Here is a 20,350-nt window from a genome sequence, read left to right as displayed (position 1 = left end):
AGCATCCAATTATTTCACTCCTTTATATGCAGTCACAGCAAAACCCCTTTCAAATGCCTTTTCTCTCTTTCTCCCCCCGCCCCCCCCTTTTCAGTGAGTGCGGACTCGGATGCAAAATGTGCCCCAGCCCTGTCTATATTACACTAATCTGTGTGCCAGATGACATGGGGACGGATCACAGCGGAAACAGGTGGGAGAAACTCTCTCTCAGTTTCCTGATTTAAACAGGTAGCAAACTCATCTGCAGGCAGAAAGGATTTTGCTGAATAAAACTCTTCCAATTCTGATACTCCTGTGGCTGCTGGACATCCCGCTGTGATGAGTCCCTGTGAGGGAAGCCCCCCCCCCCCTTACTTATCTCCCTCACCCCTCTTTTGTGTGTAATAATGATCTCGGCTGAGCGGCTCTGTCATTGCCACTGAGACAGTTAATGCAGGAGAAAGGCCCTTTAAGTGATTCTGTAAATGGGGGAAGCGTTTCTCACCCATTCTGCTTCCTCTGCCTCTGTCCTTCTTTTTATTTATATTTTCTGCACCGCTGCTTCTCTTTGCTTTGTGTCTGCAAATGTGTTAGAGTTAAGAGATTCCATTAGCCTGCTGCATTCATATTAAAAAAAGTCCAGACACTATCAGCCAATCGCTGCAGCGAGTTGAACATAGATGTGAGGTATGATGGTAGTTTTCTGGACAGGGCTTTGGAATTAGAAAGAAACCGATGCGCATTGTGTCTCTAAGAACAGACCAACAAACAAAAAGGAAACAGTGGTGAGCAAGGCAGCCATCAGCAGTGATAAACCTGCGGGCCGAGGTCCAAACAGAATGAAATCATGTCTGTGAATTACATCCCTACAGTCAAGAAGTGGTCGGAAAGCTGATTCAACACTCCTGCTCCAGCTTATCAAAGAGAATTCGATCTTCTGGTGCTCTCACTTTGGTTTGATGTAGGTTCCCCCTGCAGGTATCTCATGCCTCGGCCCCACAACTCCCTTGAAACGGTGCTGTAGGTAAGCAGATTTTTTTCCAAAATAAAGAAAAAGATGCAAGAAATATGCTTTTAAGTGTCAGTTTAAGATTAATAAGAGAATGTTGCAATGCTTATGAGGAGATACACAGTTTGTCAATGACTGACGGAACAAGATCAACAACATAGTCTCACCTATTGTAACTGGCATTAAACCAGACTGGATTACCAAACCAGTAAGAGGCATTATTTCTAAACGCTCTGCTGCTTCCTATTAGTTATCAGTTAGCCGCATTACACAAAAGCTGCTGGAAGGATTACCGTGAAATTAAGTGTAAGGATGTGGTGTGGATCAGGGAAAAACCCATTACATTTTTGTGCCGCTCTGGATAAATGCTTCTCAACATGGCGAGATAGAGCATCAACCCTGGCAGAGCTATGCACTCTCAGAGCACCCTTTTAGTTTCCAGCTGTGTTTGTCTGTTTGTTATTCAGCAGGTCCACACAAAAACAAACCAATTATCAAATTATGTGGGGTGGGGGGGGGGGGGTCGGCCATGAGCTGTGGAAGAGCCCATTGGATTTTGGATGGATCCGGATAAAGAGGCATGGGGCACCTGTTTTCAGCACCTATACCATGACCTGGATGACTGAGAAGCTCCACAGACATGTTGTTAATATCTTCTCTATTGTGCAAAGGGTCCATGTGGAACAAACACTGTGAACTATGCCTGGTGAGAGAGAAAGGTTGAATAAACACATGATGTGTGCAGAGGCACTTAAGAAAAGGAGACTTCTTGACATGGATGGCCGGAAGTGCTTCCTGCAGAATGGATGCCAGAACGGTTGCGGGCTGCAGCCGTGCTGGGACTCTAAAGGGAAAGATAACTTTGTTTGTTTTGCAGATGATGAAACTGTGGCCTGGGCATCGTCTCACATTGTTGCCCAGGATGTGATGGAGGGGGGGAAGTGCAGTGGCTAATGGAGAGCACATTACAACAGGTACCTGTGGTGTGCAGATAATGGATGGGCTGAAGGAGTCAGTCCACAGCCGAGGATACAAACATCGTGCTGTGAAGACCAAGCTTCTTACAGGGGGCCATAAACATCTGGATAGACAGGGGCAGGTGGACGGTCAAGTTCACCCACAAGCTTAAGTTTGCTCCCAAACTGAAAAACCTCTTGTGCCTCTACCTGGGGGGTTGTCTGCACCAGGGTTTTTACTTTTCACAGACTTCAGACTTGGTTTTGCCCAAAGGGTGAATCCATTCTTCAGGGTGTGCAGAGCGCCACGTTGCTGCAGCCATACGTTATTGTTTGGGGTGAGACTCCCCACAGTGGGGGCACAGCCGCCTTGTGTGATGAATCAATGGCCTTGGAACTTCCTCTGCGTTGACTGAATTAAAGCTGCAAATTAATTATACGGCTTTGGGGGGCAATAATACCTAATTACACTCTATCAGTGGTGTGAGAAAAAAAGGTGCAATTAGTTCATCTCAGCTCGTCTTGCTACTGCACTTCAAGGAATTCATTTCGCAGCAATGCAGCTTGGAAATAATAAAACCATAACCATTGTATCTTAAATTTGTCTTAAATGGATCTAGATGGACAACCTGCCGTCAAGTTGAAAAAAAACATTTATGTTGCAAGTGTAGTTAAAGTGATAAAGATAACATATAAAGATAAGTTAAAGATAAAGATAAGATAAAGATAAGATAAAGATAAATTAAGCTTTATTGTCAATTTCTTCAAATGTTTAAGACAAAGGAATCGATAGGACGTTTCCTACTCTCCCACGGTGAAACATATAAAGTGCACAGGCACAACAGATAAGACAAGACATTTCCTAATACTAAGTAAATGACATGAACAATATAAAAATGACATGAACAATATAATTAAAGAGAGACATTTAAAGTGTTTAAACTGTAAATCAGTAACATCCACATCAAGAGAAGAGTCTTTGGCCCAAACCGAAATATCACAGCAGCTGTTGGATGGATTGCCACGAAATATTGGACAGACTCTGCCGTTTCCCAGATGATGGGTCATTATAACTCGTCTGCCAAAGTGCAGCCTCAAGAGATACTCAGAAATAAAAGTATGCAAAGCTGAAAGAGCAAAAAATGTGTGTGGAAAATACCTGAAAGGAGGGTATTGAAAGTCTGCGGGCAAAAAAGAAAGTAGAGCCCAGTTTTTCCACTTCAGTGACACCCACACAACTCCAGAGCCCCTCTTCCTCCATTTGTTCCACGCTCTTGCTCCGAGGTAGCTTTGTATTCCAGATTGTTATGGCCACGTCTGCACATCATAAAAACAAAGCACTACCCCCCGGAGCAGGAGCGAAAGGAATTTTCTTCAGAACTTAATTTTAATCCTGCGGTGGAAACGCAGAGGTTCCTTGTTCCTGGGGAAAGATTCTGCAGAGGAAATGCAGCTATTGTCACCTGCACTGTGCAGCTGTGCATGTGTTACTACATTTTATCACTTGTGCTGAGTAAACACCCATGTGTCAAACTGGTTATCTGACAGCTCCCAATACACTCTATACAGTCGCCTTAATTTCTGCACCAAATCTGTCGAGGTTGTTTGTTGTAAAACTGCTGAAGACGCAGTAAAATGACATAAAAGTATCATAATTACATAATTATAAAGTGCCATTCATCCTCATATCCTAAAGTGCATATATCGCACGTGATTATTTCACAGTCCACAATATATATTGATAACACAGATGTCATCATTAGACCCACAGACCCTCATTATTCAGAGTCATTATTTCCTAGGCTATTTATTCCTTTTCTTTTTATCAGAACTTGACCAACTACAGGACCAATCAAAATCATAACATGACCAACCAACTTGTTCTCCAGCTGTCATGCTACCTGCTTTGGCTCCAGCCCTGGACCTCTAACCACATCCGGCACCGCAGCTACATCACCATCGCCAGTAAAATGTGGGGAGATGCTGTTTGCTGCTCGACTTGCTGCGCTGGATATTCCAGACACATCCTGTCCGGAGCAGGATTAACAGAGCACAGTGGTTCATAAAACAGTCTCCTGACTCGACTGGAGATGCTAATGAGCAAACCTGGTCGTGTTTCACAAGCTGTGTGGAGAAATTTTTATTTCTACTCGATCGGGGAGTCCCGTAATGATCATTCCCTGCCCAGGTGTCACAGAAGGACGTTTTATCACCAGCTGCAGCCGCACTGTGAACTGATGCAACCCCTTCTTTTACGGTTTCACCATCAGAGAGAGTCAGCTGAATATCTGTTCGAAACTGAAGAATGGTGTCTGCTAACAACTGACATTTATATATCTCCCAAGAGAGACATTTTAAATATAATGACATTAAAGAATTATGAGCCATTTCCTCTAAATGGTTTAATTTAACCTTTTTTTCTATCACAAAAATAAAATCTGGGGCAGAGGAAAAAAGAAGATTTCGGTAGTACGATTAAATAAAACATCTTTAAACCTTATGTTTCATATATCACATAATATCATAACCAGCTTTTACAGAATAGAATAGAACATATTATTCCAAACGCCAAAATAAGATAATTGGATTTCTATCCCTGGATAAAAAGCAGGGATCTCCATCAGAGAATATGAGGTAAGCCTGGAGAGATAAAGACGTGAAAGAAAACAAATCTTATGCATTATTTGAAAAGGGTCCATTCCATTCAGCAAAGGTCCCAGACAGCCAAAGTCCAGAGCTGGAAACCGTCCATGGTTGTCTGAGGGAAGTGAAGTTCAACCAAAACATTTCAAAGACCCATCCACTCCATGATGAAATATCTGGAGAGTTGTAAGGGTCAGAAAAGGAGGTGGAGGAGTCTGAGGGATTTGAGGTGTGAGAAGGAGTGAGAGGTCTGATGGGAATCAACACGAGGTGGAACTATGAGAGCCCTGAAGCGACGTCGGTAATATCTGCTGAAGGAAACACGGAGGACGATCTACCCAGCAGATACAACTGGAGCGTTGGAGCGTCATCTTCAAAGAGTCTTTACCAGAAAAACCAAAGAACGTTCCCATGCCGGGAAACAGGGCGAAGCAAGTTAAAAGCGTCCAGCTGCTGAATCTACAGCAGATTCCGACAAGGAGGTAGATTTAACGCAACATATTTTATAGCTTCTGAAGTCAAACTTTATTCATCCCTCCTTTATATCTGCGTTGGTTTGTTTGATTGTTTGATTGTTAGCAGGATTAAGCAAAAACTAGTCAACCTTTTCCCATGACATTTTGTGGAAAAGGTTGAAGAAGACTTAAATCTTGGGTGCAGTTCTGAATCAGGGAATGAATCCAGGAAGGTTTTTTATTTTGTTTGAACATTGCGAGATTTGGTCAGACTCGTTTAAGGGACTGATATTAATGAGAGTAATTTGCTGCAGATCTGAATCTAGTGAATTCAAATGTGTTTTCATTATAGGGGACTACTGGGTCTTCTTTGGTGGAGGTATACACTCTATTGAGTCGCATTTTAGTTTTATTTATAAAAAAGTTAAGGATGTTTATTTCACCTTTTTTAGCCTGTTTATTTGCTCCTGCATATTTACATCAGAATATTTGATCACTTCTTAAAACAATAAAACCCTGAAAAGCAAAAAAGTGTCTGCCACTGAAAATGCTTTGTCGATGTGACACCTGTGTAAATGTCGATGCTTTAAAATAGAATATTATGATGCATAAATAGCTTTAAATAAAAACAAGAGGGCTATGATTTAAGTAACACTCAACATGAATCTCTGTGCATGATTTTTATTCAAAATCATTAACCAGTTGCTTGATTAATGCGCTGCAGATATTAAAACATTAAAGACGAAGCGTACACATAAATTATATTTTCATTTATTAACACACGTCCAAGCAATTGATTTCAATTAGTAAGACTTCTCTGCATATCTGCAAACACCAGTTTCACTGCAACAAGCTCATTCGGGTAACATGGATATTGTTAAGCATAACAACTGAGACAAATCTATAGGAGGCTCCTTTCTAGGGCAACATACTCGTTCTCTGATATTTATGGCTGCACGTTTGTAGATAACATTATCTGGCCATTCTCTTTTTTATTAAACTGCAGTGTCTACGCGCAAAGACCTATTATGGTAATAAGACAAAGGAGGTAATTTGAAGGCTGGAGTCAGATACTGTGCCTCGGTTTAACACCTAGTTAATTTAGCTCACTGGTATATTACAGAAGATCTCAATAAGGTTTCTGATATATGGAGGTCATTTCTGAATGACCTTGCTCAGCATGATTCTGAACCAGACCAGCTACAACATCTTTAGTGTCCTGTCCACCTCTCTCATAGAGAGTTTGTGCTGGTGGTGCAGGAATGTGTTACATTATGGGAAATCCTGATGAAAAATATGTTTAAAAGATAATAATCATGAAGTTTCACATTCTCAGGTTTGGGTCTGAAAAAATATATTGTAACTCTTCTTTTGGGTGAAATTCATTATTCTATTATTGGAATATTTTGTATCTTTGTGAGTAATTTAATTTTGAACTTGGCTGTTAAGAACTCATGTTTGCTGGGTACTGTGTTAGATTTTCTTATAGAGGTACACAACACCGGATACGTAGCGCCCCTCCTTCTCTGACACAGACCTCTCCCAGTCTTTCACCTCAATCACCTCCACACAAATCCACAGCCCCTCTTCTTCCATCTGCTTCAGCTCGCGGTCCAGGGCGCATTTGTATTCCAGATTGTCAATGTTGCTTCTGGTCGTCATGCAAACGTAGCCACCTAGTGGACGCAGGCGACAGTGCAGCGGTGCTGTTGAGGGATTAAAACTAAACAGGAGATACTGACACAACAAAAAACTTAAATCTCACCTGGTTTAGTGGCTTTGCAGAGATCTCTGACCACAGCCACCGGGGCGTGACCACCACAGAGCGCTCCGACCATCAGAACCGCATCAAATGAATCCGCTGGATGAGGAGCAGCGAAGCGGAAGAAGAGTTCATCAAGAGATAAACATATTTAAATGTTATGTCTTTAGATACTGATAATGCTAAAGACTGATATTAAATATGGGATTTCCCCCCAAAACAACTGAAGTCGATGAGACAGACTCTGCTCAATAAACTACGGCAGGCTGGGACAGGAGCTTCCTTTAAATCAAAGATTAAATCAGAATTGTATCGTACTGCATTTTACCTATTTTACCTAATTATAGTTTTCTTTATTGTTTTGGGAGGCCATGCTTAAATTTCTGTCACATATTTAGAGTTTTTGTTAATTTTACAGTATTTGTACTTGCATGTATTGGTCAAGCACTTTGTAACTATCTTTTGAGAAGTGCTATATAAATAAAGATATAATAATAATAACAATAATAACAAAAACACACGACAAAAACTAGTTGAAACCACCTTGTCCTGTATTTAATCACAGTGGTCAACGAACCATGTGGATTAATGCACCATTAAATTACCCCAGTGTACCGGCAGTGGCTCGTCGCCCAGCAGTGACTGCTTCAGCTCCTGGTACAAACCAGTCCCTCTGGCCAACTCCAGCATCGCCTCGCTTCCATCAACACCCACAAATCGTCCAAATCCATGTTTCTTCAACTGTAAGACAGAGACTGCTTGTTATTTGATCACACAGATCAATTGTACATGGAAAGTGAAACAAATTACAACAAGACAGAAAGGGTCTGAATTAAAAGTTTTGATCCGAACAGTTAGAATAAAAAAAAAGACAATGATGTCCTTGTAGAATATCGTATAATGTATTTCTGTGTCAAGACTAGTTTGTTCTCAGTCTAGTGAGTTTACCTGCTTGGCCACTAGTCCTGTCCCACAGGCCACATCCAACAAGACGGCTTTTTCCCGGTCACCGCTAAAATGCTTGGAGATGCTGTTTGCTGCGAGGGTCGGTGCACGGTATTCAAGAACAGCCACATCCTATAAAGAAATATGATTGAATTGAGAACTGAGGCTTTGAGTGCACAGGAGAAAAGTAAACATGAAGTACATGGATATTTTGGACGGAAGTTTTTTTTTCTCTTAGCCTTGTTTTCAACCATCACCATTGCCAATATTTTCTGCATATCAAATTGTATGTTTCCTCAGTCATCTCACCTTGTCATAGTTCTCTGCCCAGGAGCTGTAGAAGTCCACCTCGTATGTAGCGTTATCATGAGCGGATAAGACGACTGCTTTCACGTCTTCGAATGTGTTGCTGCCAGCCGACATCTCGTAAAACTGTTCAACGGACAAAAGAAAAGAGCAATCGGCAAATTAATCAAGTTATAAAGCTATATGACAACAGGTATCTGAATCAGATATCACTTATCAAAGAGTGTACTGTTTGATGGCAAATGAAAATTACAGCTCACTTTGCTTCATTCGTCTCCTACGTTCGTTTTGTGAAGTGTGTCGCCAAACAACTACAAAGAGAGGGCTTGGTACGACACAATCTAAACACAGATAGAAAGAAATATTAACCATAAACGCAAAGTGAGCACAAATAAGCTCAAAACGATCACAAAGAGAAGCAGGGAAACAACCACAGTCTCAAAATAAGTAAATATTTTAAACTAAAGTAGCAAAGTCATTACCGAAGGTCTGCACAAATAAATCAAAACAACTCAAATTGATGCGAAACAACCAAAAAAAGACATAAAATTAGTCCAGACATGAAACAAGTAAAAATACACATCAAAGGGAAAAGAGGAGGAGTAGTGTGATGGAAATCTGGAAATACAAGAGGCTGGAACACCAAATGTGTCTTTGTGTATTTAATAGAGGCTTTCTGCAGAGAGGATCCACACAGAGAGTCACAGGGATCTCAGGGTGAAGATGCAGGATAGTCAAATGCAAGGATCTTATATAGGAGGACTAGGGCTGTCTCTCAGAACCAGTTCAGACTGGTTCTGTAGGCGCAGGTTGAGAGAGGAATCTAAATACAGGGAACTGATCTACATATGTTTCCTTTGGAGACAAGCAGTCATACATTCAGTTCTTTGGAGAGTAAATAAGTGATAAAAAGTGTGTGACAGTGTCCAGGTCCTACACAGTTCAGACCATAAAACAGCTCAGGTCATAAAGTATATAGACAGGTTTTATATGTTTGTAGATATAGGTCATAAAACTTACTTTTCAACTACAACATTAAGTTATTTTTTCACTATGGTAGAAACAACTTAAAAGATGCAAAACAAGTTTTAAAGAATGAAGTCACAAATTGCTCCTATGTAGATTAGGTTCTTTCACGTGTTTGTGCTCAGGTGCCAGACCTCTCATGATGCATCCATGTGCCAAACTAAACTACAACCTTCTCCTAATTAGTTCTGGCAAATCAAATGACTTTGTTTGAATTGTTTAACTAACCTTCACATTGATCTAATATCAAAACTATATACAGTCCATCAAAGACGATGAGAATAAACAGGTGAAAATGGGCAAGTTCAGTTTTCTTTATGTATTGCAACAAAGTTATTAGTAAACTATTACAACTTATTGAAAAACCCCACAACCGTGAACGAGTAGTAAATCAGGGCTGTGGGGTTTTATTCACACATTCATATATTTCTATATTTCTTATATAATTATGGCATCTATTATTAGCTTACTGGTGCCTATTTTTAACCCCTGCAGGTTTAATATTAGCAATTTCCCCATTGTGGGACTTCTAAAGGATTATCCTAAGTTGTCTTATCTTAAAACAGCATTCAAGCACACAACTAACACATAAATAGTAAAAAGGGAAGAAGCACCAGTAGCTGAAAATCAGATTCTATCAGTTTGATCTGATCTTCTCTGAGCTGTCACATGGTTTTGAAATCACCAGGCAGCAGCACGTGAGGCGACAGGAAGCCTCGTGCAGGAGGTAAATAGTCCCGAGTGTTACCTTCAGGAGCTGCTTCTTTCTTCTGGGGATTTCAAAACACAAGATGACTGGCAAGACGATGCACGCAGAAGAAAAAAGACCCAAACTTCCTGCAGACCAGGAAGCGTGGATTCAGGCTTCGCTGTTCCCTCGGTTCAGACTGTCAGGGAACTGATCCGCTTCTTCTGTCTTTCTTAACAACCTGCGCGCCTGTCAGACATGTCGTTTCCTGCAGCTGCATTCACGGCCATCACACTTTTTATCTTTAATAATATATAAAACTATTTAAAGAGCAACATTTCCTAAAGTTACGGACGCAGCGTCCAAATTCACGCACATGCGCAGTCGCCGCTTCCCAGGCTGCAGTTCCTGTTCCCACCTGCAGGGTCAAAACAAAAAGTCTCCTAGAAAGTCCTGCGGAGCTAACAAGCTAAAAAAACCCGTTGCCGACCGACCTGGGGACATTGTCTCCGTTTCCCTGTGTGAGGAAAAAGGTTTTAACGCACAGGCTTGGTTCGCTCGGCGGGTGCCGACATGGAGAATCCCAAGTTACGCGCTTTCTTCAACTTGTTTTGGTGCGTTTTCGTAGCCTAGCCGCGAAGCTAGCACCCGTTAGCTTAGCATCGCTCTGCCCCCCCAACAACAGAAAAGCAGCCCAGCCTCATCCGAGCCTCGTTGGACGGCAGAAGTTTCTCACTTTACTCCCTGGTAACTGGCCTCATGTGCCTTTTCTATTTAAATTAAAATACACCTTTGGTTGAACAACGAATGAACGCATATATCTGTATTTATTCGTGTTGCCTGGTGGGTGATGTCCACCATCCACTGACATGTCCCTGTCAGGACAGACGCTCCCTCCTGAAGTTTAAAACTGTCAACAAAATGTGATTTATCAGCAGCCTCCACCTCTGTTCTGGTTCGATTTTGTGTTTGTGTTCCTGAAGAGCTTTGTTGTTATTTCTCCACAGGTTTATTTTGACAGCTAAACCCTCAAAATGTCAATCATGGGTTTAAAGAAGAAACAGCCCAAGACTTTCAAAGTCAAAGTTATCACCATGGACGCCGAGATGGAGTTCAGCTGTGAGGTGAGGATCTATGATATGAAATGATCACCTGTCTGTGTGTGGTCGATCATTTCCACATCCAGATCAATAAATAAACACATATCGTTGGCTTGTTTTGTGTATGTGAGTCAGTAAAGTTCATTTAATAGACCACCTTTCACAGAACAGACTCACAAAGTGTTTCACAAAACTCAACAAAGTGCTGTTAATAATACATATAGAGCCAAAACAAAAGTATATCAAAAGCACCAGACATAACAAGGTGATACAAAGGCAAGTTTGAATGTCCTGAAATGTCCTACACATTTAATAATACAAACAGCACTGTGCACGGTTTCTAGGCACTAAGACTAAAGTGAGAGCGCTTTCATAGTTTGTACCTCCGCCAAAGAAGTGTCCACCCATCTGTCTGCTTGTTGGTTTGTTTATAAGCAAGTTTACACAAAAATAACACTGCAGATTACCACGGAACATGTTGAAAAGATGCAGCACGAGTGTGGGAGGACACAATCAACCCTTTTTAACTATTCAATATGGTTTCTGACCAAATTCCCCGAGCATATTGAGGTGCAGCTTGACACAGCTCTGCTATAATAACTTTTTATAGCACATCATTCCCACACTGCTGGGATTCTGTATCTTGCCCAAGGGCACTTGGGCATGTGGAGCCACAGATTGGACCACTCACCCACTGGTTAGTGGACAGCCAGCTCTCCCACAGAGTCCTTGTTTCCATGTCCAGATCAATGTATGACTATATTATGTGCATGCATTTGTAAGGTTGGAACAATTTATTGGTCCACATTAAGTTTGGAATGTCCTGCACATTTGATGAGGCTTCTCGTGTCTTCCTTCACAAAAGCCACAATATATCTCATATTATGTGCAAAACACAGTTTCTCTGTTTTCCCCCTGTATTTACTGTATGATTTTGACTAAGGTGTAGTCACTGTTCATGTTGATAGTGAGGACTTCACTCCCCCAACCAGCACACTGCAGGAAAACTCAGTCATTTGAAGTTTACGTTGAAAGTGACATACTTTTAGTTTGAGTTATTAGTAGAAACAAGTCAACACGTTACCTTCCAGCCTTTCAACTCACTGGTCTCTTGGCTGCTCTCTGTTTTGTTTCAGGTGAAGTGGAAAGGTAAAGACTTGTTCGACCTGGTGTGTCGCACTGTGGGTTTGAGGGAGACCTGGTTCTTTGGACTCAGATACACAGTGAAGGACACGTACGCCTGGCTGAAACCAGACAAACGGGTGAGTAGTAATTTTGGATCCTAGGACTGTAACTGATTATTGTTTTTCATAATCATTGAAATCCATGGATTATTTTTCTAATCCAACAATGAATCCTTTAAGCTATAAAATGCCTCTTATATTTTCCCAGGGTAAAAGGCGACATCTTCGAAATGTTTTGTTCAATGCGTGTCAGTTTGCAATGCTGAGCAGCCAGAGGGGGCTAATCTTATTTAATTGATCTCTTGAATTGTGGATCAATTGATTTAATTTAATTCCAGATACTGATCAGGGCATGAAATTCTGGCTTTTGTGAGACTGTAGCCTAATAAAAAAAACATTCTTATTCCCCTTTGATCTGCCCCCCCCCCCCCCCCCCCCCTGTTTATTTGTTCATCAAGGTCCTGGACCAGGAGGTTCCCAAGGACTCTCCCATAACATTTAGTTTCCTCGCCAAATTCTTCCCAGAAAAAGTAGAAGAGGAACTGGTCCAAGAAATTACTCAGCACCTCTTCTTCTTACAGGTAATCTAATCATTTAATTTAAATAACTTTTGGTCTTATATATGCAAACTCTCCTTGAGATGCACATGTTTTAGAAAACTGAATAATTTAAATTGTTTCAACATGTTGTCATGTTCTTTTTTTAGGTGAAAAAACAGATACTGGATGAAGAGATATTCTGTTCCCCTGAAGCATCTGTTCTTCTGGCATCATACGCTGTCCAAGCCAAGGTAAGAGATCCGTGCAAGGTTATGGAAAGTTAATGGTCCATTAGTGTCATTTGAATTTCGGCTGCATATTAGAAATTATTGTTCCACTTACATCTCAAAACATTTAGTCAATTGAAGTTCAGCTGAAATCCACAGATCTAAACTTTTGCAATTCTCATTAAAATGTCTAAAAATCACTAGACCTGTTGTTTCTTATGTTGACTCGTGGACTTACATCATCCAAAATGTTTCTAACATTGTTCAAACCCAGTGTTGTGCTCAGTTAGACTTGTATTTGTTTAAAGTTTTGCAAATGTGCAACATTAACACCCATATCTCTCTGTCTTCCCCTCATCTCAATCACAGTACGGCGACTATGACCCAAACTTTCACAAGCCGGGCTTCCTGGCCCAAGATGAGCTTTTGCCTAAAAGGGTGAGTTTACATGACTAAATTCACATTTGACTATCCACAAAACATAGTGACTGCTTGTATATATTATCCAAGGTTTTTTCCTGTGATCCTATGTGTGTGTGTGTATCTCAGGTTCTGATGCAATATCAAATGACAGCTGACATGTGGGAGGAGAAGATCACAGCTTGGTACGCGGAGCACAGAGGCATCGCCAGGTAAGAAATGACCCAGGAGGCACGTTAACACATTTACGAACGATGAAGTCGGTGTGTGATGAATGTATTATTGCTGAATGTGTCTTCTCCAATTTATTTGGACATCGTCTGTACAGGGATGAGGCAGAGATGGAGTACCTGAAGATCGCTCAGGACCTTGATATGTATGGTGTCAGCTACTTTGCCATCACTGTGAGTGTGAATCACTGAACCTTGAGGTTCCTTCGTTAAATAAAACATTGTGTTATGAAAAATACAATCTTACAAATGACTTGCATGTTACATTGACAGCAAAATAAAAGGGACACCGACCTGTTGCTTGGAGTGGATGCTCAGGGTCTTCATATCTACAGCCCCAACAGCAAACTCAACCCGAACAAGTCCTTTCCCTGGAGCGACATCCGCAACATCTCTTACAGTGAAAAGGAGGTAAATCCACTCAGACAGACAGTTCACACAACTGCATTTTTTCTGCCTGTCCCTGGGAGAATTAGAAAAAATTGACATCCTGCTGCTGCAAGGTTTCACCAGTTTTAGCAGATTGGAATTTCATTTCAAGGACATATGTTGCAGAGAATTTTTTTTGTGCTACACTACCAAATAAATACATAACGGAGGGTGCTATTTATTTATTTATTTTTCTTCACTCGTCACTATCTTGCAGGCAAATAAAGTTGTCTGTGAACATGTAACCCTTCACTCAGCCAGTGAGCTATACTGTTGTAAAGGCACACATTTTTAACTTTCCAATGTTGCAGTTCACAATCAAACCCCTGGACAAGAAGAAAGAGGTCTTCAAGTTCTACTCATCTCAACTACGTGTGAACAAGCTGGTTGGTTGACCTGTTGGTTCATGTATAACAATTATAACAGAGTTACATTAAAGTTTTATAAAGTAACACATTGCTGCTCTTTGTTTAGATCCTGCAGCTGTGCATCGGTAACCATGATCTATTCATGAGGAGAAGGAAGGTGGACTCTATTGAAGTGCAGCAGATGAAGGCTCAAGCTAAAGAGGAGAAGGCCCGAAAGAAGGTCAGTGCGCTCTAAACTCGCCTTGACTAATAAATGGGATAGGCTGTACACTTTGCATACACAAACTGCAGTTATGATGATTTGATCATGATTAATTGTATTTAATGTGCTTTCTAGATGGAGCGTCAGATCCTGGCACGGGAAAAACAGATGAGGGAGGAAGCGGAACGCGCAAAAGAGGAGATGGAACGAAGACTTTTCCAGCTACAAGACGAGGCGCGACTTTCCAACGAGGCACTGGTGAGAGATTTATCCTGGACATGAAATAATAGCTGAGCATAATGCTGAGCATAATGCTGAGCCCTGATTTCCACCATTAATCCTTTTGAATGTTACAATTCATTTTCTCCAGCTGCGTTCTGAGGAGACCGCGGACCTGCTGGCAGAAAAGGCCCAGATAGCCGAAGAGGAGGCGAAGCTCCTGGCTCACAAGGCTGCAGATGCTGAGCATGAGAGACAGAGGTTAGAGGTCACTGCGATGAAGACCAAGGAGGAGAAAAGACTGATGGAGCAGAAGATGAGGGAGGCAGAGCAGCTGGCTGTCAAACTGGTGGAGCAGTCCGAGAGGAGGTATGGAATCAGTTTATCATTACCTCACTTTGCTATGAACACATGAAATGCAGTTGTTTTAAGACAATTACACATAATCAGTAATTACAAAGAAGAAACAAATAAACAAGTGTATTTGTAAAAATGTAAAAATATTCCATAAAATATAAAGAGAGGTTTACAATCAAATGGGATAACGTTTTAAATATTATATCTCTTATCTAAATATGAAACCTGGTTTAGTCCTGATTTCTCCAGGAGAATAATCGATAACGATTAACAGCTTTATCTAAGCCTGCATGTGAACGACTTTAGACTGCAAATGGGGAAAGTTACAGTGGAGCGGCTTTGTCTTTGTAATGATCCAACATTTTTACTGAAACTTAAATTTAACACAAAATACCCTCTTGAGGTCTTAATAAGTTGATCTCTGTGATGAAAATGTGACCATTTGTTATATTCAGACACTTTCAGACTATGAGGAAAAGCTTTGCTCTGTCTGTCTGTGTGTCTATCTCTCTGTGTGTCTGTCTGTGTGTCTGTCTGTGTGTCTGTCTCTCTGTGTGTCTGTCTGTGTGTCTGTCTCTCTGTGTTTCTGTCTGTGTCTTCTTAATGCGTCCGACTGCCCCAACTCAGACACACACATCATAGAAAGTAAGGATGTCACGACAGAGTCTTTTAACTTTTGTCAGTGGCAGGGGAGGAATCTAATGAGTGACTTGCCGCAAGCACTTGCAGATTTACAACAACGAGGTTACTGCAGTGCATGTAAACACATTCCCTGATTACCCAGGTCAGCTTGTTCCTCTGAATGTAAATGCAATGATTGCACTCCTCAGAATCAGGTTTTATTCCACATATTTTCGTTCCTTTTCAAAACCTGGCGTCGACATTACCCACAATGCAACTTGACCACTAACAGGCCGGTCAAAAATTCAGTAAGAAATGTATTTTGTAATTCTAGAAGTGATGATGACCAGACTACAGAGGTATACCCCAAAAAATGTCTATGTATATTGGGTTTTCTATTTTCTTTCCTTTCTAGAGAAATTGCATCCAATATAAATAGTATCCCACAAACCAATGGTTTATTTCAATTCTATATGTTCTACTTTTTCAGATTTTAAGTATGTGGCATTTTCCTCCACTGATTCACAAGTAGGACACGTTTCTTTGTGTCAGCTCTGTGTCACAGCCTCCTACAGCAGATGTAATGTAAAATGTAATTCTAGCTGTGCAGTAAAACGTATTTACTGTTGCTTAATACAAGTTTTATTGTGTTTCAGAAGCCTCGAACTAACCAAACCTCTGTTTCCAGGTTGAAGGAGTCAGATCATCTGAAACAGGACCTGACGGAGGCGAAGGACGCAGAGCGGAGAGCCAAGCAGAAGCTGCTGGACATCACCAAAACCACTTACCCTGTACGTGATGGAGCCTTTGTTATTTTATCTTTGTGGATTATGCAGCTTGTTTAGACTGTAATCACTGTATATGTTTGAAATGCAAGTTAACTTTGTGCATTTGTGTGTCACCAGATAGTTATGTGTTAAATTTCCTTTACTTCATGACTCTATTCACATACTAGACACTTGTTTGACTTTTCTCCAGCTCATACCAGCGTACTCTGCTCCACCGGCTCCTCCCGAAGCAGCCGACTTCTCCTACGAGTCAGCATCCACACGTCTCGACTTCAAGGACTCCGACATGAAACGTCTGTCCATGGAGATTGAGAGAGAGAGGTGAGCTGGAGTTTAACCCCCCCCCCCGCAACAACCCTTTGGAAATAGAGTTTTGGCTTTGCCTCCTTATCATTGTAATATCTGCCGTAAATACAGGCTGGAGTATATGGAGAAGAGCAAACACCTGCAGGATCAGCTGAAGGAGCTAAAGACAGAGATCGAGTCTCTGAAGCTGGAGGAGCAGCAGCAGCAGGCCGGACTCTACAGCCTCCAGAGTGAGGCGAGGGGATACGCTCAGGAGCCCGTCTACTTACCTCACAGCAACGTATGTACCATCCCGTCACCACATCCTCTTCTTCGTGCTATTAGTTCTCACTATTTGAGCTAGTGGTCAATAGAAGTACTAATTGTTCTCCTGTCTAGCGTTTTATAATAACGGGGTTCACAAGAAGAACGCAGTTTAATGTCTGACTGCAGTGTAACATTAGACTTCAAGTTTGGAGTACCCAAAATGTCCCTCTCATATTAAAATAAGAAAAACTGCCATTTTTTATATTTACACTATCAGTGCATCTGTTTTGACAAAGCTAAGCTGTTGAATATCCTGTTGTACTGTTTGTTCTTTGTAACAATAGGAAAGGATTAAAAGCAGTAAGAAGATTAGACAGGTCACTAATAAAAAATAATAAATAAAAATAAAAGTATGACAGCTGAAATGCGTAAAAAAAGAATAAAACATTTGAAAAGCTTTACAATAATCATTCAGATCACAGTCAGGATAAAAAGAAAAACTTAACTAACTTGGATTGACAAAGGTTAAAGAGCTTTAAAAAGTTGAAGGTGAATTCAGACGTCAAGTTCTGAGGCTTATACAAATGTGTGTGTGAGTCCAGAGAGACTTAAAAGAGGATAAAGAGCTTGTCAGCCCTTCTCTCCTCAGGGAGGTCGTTCAAAAGAGGCGCCGACAGAAAAGACTTGATCGATAACGTGAATCTTGTAGTGCCGGTTTCAAAGGCTTCAGAATGAAGTTTAAACATGTGAAATGAAAGACATGAATCACATCAGTAGTTATCGGTAACACTCTAACGACATGTACATTTCTTGTCTTCGAGTTTCTCCTTGTATCATAAAAGCACATTTCTTCCCACTGATTTCCGCCTCATGTTCTCTTCTCATTAGTCCTGTTTTTTTTTCACAGAGAAACTCTGCGTACATGTCTCAGATGGCCTACTTTGAAGAAGTCTGATCCTAGTCCTGCTCAGATGACGAGGGACGAGGACACCGGCTGATTAGATTCACTATTTTCTTGGGTTATTTTTTTACCTGGCTGAAACTAACAGACACAAACATACACGCATCTAGACTATGTGTTTCTGAGAGACTAAATCCTCAACAGCAAAGCGTCTGTCAGCCACGCTCATCTGTTGCCACCTGAGTCACTACGGCACCTTTAATATTTCTTTCATATGCAAAACACGCGGCGGTGTGAGCCATGTATCTCCCACTGATTCAGTATTTGGTGCTGAAGATGGATTTATGAGTGGGTTTTTATTTGATGATGTTTTTTGTGTGGTTTTAAGGGATACTCCGATATAGACTCACGCCTTAATGACACATTACACAGCGATGCCTTAACAACACGATGTGACAGGGATTCTCTGTATTTCATTTTGTTGTTCTTTTCAGAAACTGGCCTTACGTCCTTTCTTAGGTGTTATTCAGTGAATGGTCATTTTATGGTGGAAAAAATTTCAAATAGTTACAGATAACCAGAGGATTTTGTGCATATTTTGGTCATTTTCTTTCATACCAGAAAAGTGTTTCTCAAACATTTCTGATTCTGCCTATAACAAGCCAAGGTTGAAGTTATCTTTGAACACTAAATATACATGAACTAGAATGGCTGCCAAGGTATCGGTCCTCTCAATGTGCCTGAATCTTTTCATCAGGACCCATGAGGTGCACTGGGAACTCTGGGGAAATATATTTCTTAACAACGCCTTATTTTGCAAATGTTAAAAGAGTGAAATATAAGATTCCTGGATCTTGGTGCTTCATTGACCCATGTCTCATCCTTATACTGAGTTTCATGTTCCGACGTTCTGTAGATTCTATGTAATCCAACCAACAGACAAGTGGGCAGGGGTGAAAACATAAGCTCCTGGGCAGATGTGTGGGTAACTCCTCGTCAGTGGAGTCCTAATGGGATCTTGTCCAGTTGTGTTGAGTTTGTGTGTTCGCAGGAACAGTGTCAAGAGTTGACAACTCCAAAAAATGTTGATTTCAGTGTTTTGATGTTTGAATTTAATTCGTTTTTTTGCTGTTTCTGTCACAGAGGTCATGAACGGCCTTTATTGAAAACAGCACACTGGTTCCTACGTTTTTAATTTCTAGTGCTTCTTCATGGTAGTTAACATACGTGTAATATACTACTACAAGCTTGAGCTCTGCCATTTCAAGTCTTTATTTTTTTGTACTTTAGACTGTTGATGTGCCTTGAACTTTATTTTTTACGGTTGTGATTGGAGTTGCTGAGGGTTTATTTGATATCTTGCTCTTGTGTCTCAGCTTCACAGTTTCTATAAGGTTCAAGTTGACGACCGCCTTATTTTCTTATTCTATTTTTTCTCTCAGGGTTTGAGTTGGAGACAATCACTGCAGATAGACTCTCGTTGTTTTCCCCCTGAGATTAACACTATGATATCCATTATTGTTTAACCTTTTTGTGAACAGGAGGTTTGATTTAACTTGGATATCAGTGATTCACATGTTCCATATTTCTGCCAGTAGAGTGTGTGTTTGGTTTTATAAAGGTGTGAGTGAACCTTTTCTCTACGAAACTCACTCATCACATTCTTAAAAAGGGAGCGGCTGGTCGCTAAATGTTTCGGCCAGAGATTCTACGCGTTTGTTTATTTGGAGACTGACGTCGCTCTGGACTAAACATTGATCACTGATTGGTTCATTATTGCCCTCATGACAGGGTTATCGTTGTGTAAGGCTTTTGTTTTGTGTTGGACGTTCAAGTAGAAATGTTGTTTTCTTTCTTACAACACATTGTTCTTCAGTTTGCATTTTAAACATATTTATTTGTGCTATAAATCCTTTAATAACATCACACGTGTTCTTGAGGTTTATGTTTGTTAGGGACTTGTAAATAATGTTTGTTTTCTTGTTCTATAATGGGATTTAAGTCGCATCTGAATACATGTTGTGGGTTTGTTTTGAAGTGATAAAAGAAATGATGCAAGTTCATATGATTTTTAACCTCAAGTTATTTTGTTATTTCATACCAGCAGTGATTGTACATGTCTGTGTGTGTCTGTGTCGCTGATGTTGTCCTGCTGTTTGTGTCGATGTCCTCAGTTTGTCTCATTGATGTTTATAAAATCCTTCTTGCTTCCTAGCGTGTCCTTAAAATGCATTTTTTTCAATTTCAGAGCAAACTACCACATCCTCCAAGAATTTCCTCTTTGCTGAAAAACTTTTGCACTCAAAACCTGAACCCGAATATGCATCAAAGTACATATTAGCTTACACAGCGGATAAACTGGATCCTGACCAGTAGGTTTGGTCACTTTGATAAATGGGCAAAAACTTTGTATGAGACTCTTGACAACTAATTTACATCCATAA

The 20,350-nt window shown here is 40.7% G+C and overlaps 2 protein-coding genes across 3 annotated transcripts; one reads left to right on the top strand and one right to left on the bottom strand.

Annotated features, from left to right (window-relative positions):
* Positions 1–6,040: 6,040 nt before the first annotated feature.
* Positions 6,041–10,137, bottom strand: mettl27 (methyltransferase like 27). 2 transcript variants are annotated; one of them, XM_062406174.1, is made up of 7 exons: positions 9,830–10,137; positions 8,316–8,396; positions 8,059–8,181; positions 7,753–7,881; positions 7,410–7,545; positions 6,808–6,903; positions 6,041–6,718 (listed from the first exon to the last, which is right to left on the bottom strand). In XM_062406174.1, exons 3-7 carry the CDS (start codon positions 8,170–8,172, stop codon positions 6,516–6,518), a joined length of 678 nt encoding a protein of 225 aa, XP_062262158.1. In that variant the 5' UTR covers positions 8,173–8,181; positions 8,316–8,396; positions 9,830–10,137; the 3' UTR covers positions 6,041–6,515. The 2 variants fall into 2 exon arrangements, with proteins under 2 accessions (XP_062262158.1, XP_062262157.1); XM_062406173.1 differs by lacking the exon at positions 8,316–8,396 and having other exon boundaries at positions 9,830–10,136.
* Positions 10,138–10,166: 29 nt separating this feature from the next.
* On the top strand, positions 10,167–20,120 carry nf2b (NF2, moesin-ezrin-radixin like (MERLIN) tumor suppressor b). Its single transcript, XM_062406172.1, has 17 exons — positions 10,167–10,516; positions 10,777–10,893; positions 12,006–12,131; positions 12,512–12,634; positions 12,760–12,843; positions 13,189–13,257; positions 13,369–13,451; positions 13,568–13,643; positions 13,743–13,880; positions 14,210–14,284; positions 14,373–14,486; positions 14,604–14,726; positions 14,839–15,056; positions 16,354–16,456; positions 16,644–16,774; positions 16,871–17,039; positions 17,913–20,120. Exons 2-17 carry the CDS (start codon positions 10,804–10,806, stop codon positions 17,958–17,960), a joined length of 1,770 nt encoding a protein of 589 aa, XP_062262156.1. The 5' UTR covers positions 10,167–10,516; positions 10,777–10,803; the 3' UTR covers positions 17,961–20,120.
* The last annotated feature ends 230 nt before the right edge of the window (positions 20,121–20,350 follow it).

The sequence above is a fragment of the Platichthys flesus genome, chromosome 15 (genome assembly GCF_949316205.1).
Source record: "Platichthys flesus chromosome 15, fPlaFle2.1, whole genome shotgun sequence".
Taxonomy (NCBI): domain Eukaryota; kingdom Metazoa; phylum Chordata; class Actinopteri; order Pleuronectiformes; family Pleuronectidae; genus Platichthys; species Platichthys flesus.
Note: the sequence above shows the minus strand (reverse complement) of the source record. Positions and strands in the feature narration are given on the sequence as shown.

Bases quoted from the DNA above. Each gene is read 5' to 3' on its own strand.
- mettl27 (XM_062406174.1), bottom strand. From the start codon at position 8,172: ATGTCGGCTGGCAGCAACACATTCGAAGACGTGAAAGCAGTCGTCTTA. The intron at 7,882-8,058 runs GTGAGATGACTG...ATTTCTTTATAG, and splicing joins GGGCAGAGAACTATGACAAG to GATGTGGCTGTTCTTGAATA. The intron at 6,904-7,409 runs GTAATTTAATGG...CTCCTCATCCAG, and splicing joins GCCACTGCCGGTACACTGGG to CGGATTCATTTGATGCGGTT.
- nf2b (XM_062406172.1), top strand. From the start codon at position 10,804: ATGTCAATCATGGGTTTAAAGAAGAAACAGCCCAAGACTTTCAAAGTC. The intron at 14,487-14,603 runs GTCAGTGCGCTC...TGTGCTTTCTAG, and splicing joins AGGAGAAGGCCCGAAAGAAG to ATGGAGCGTCAGATCCTGGC. The intron at 16,457-16,643 runs GTACGTGATGGA...ACTTTTCTCCAG, and splicing joins TCACCAAAACCACTTACCCT to CTCATACCAGCGTACTCTGC.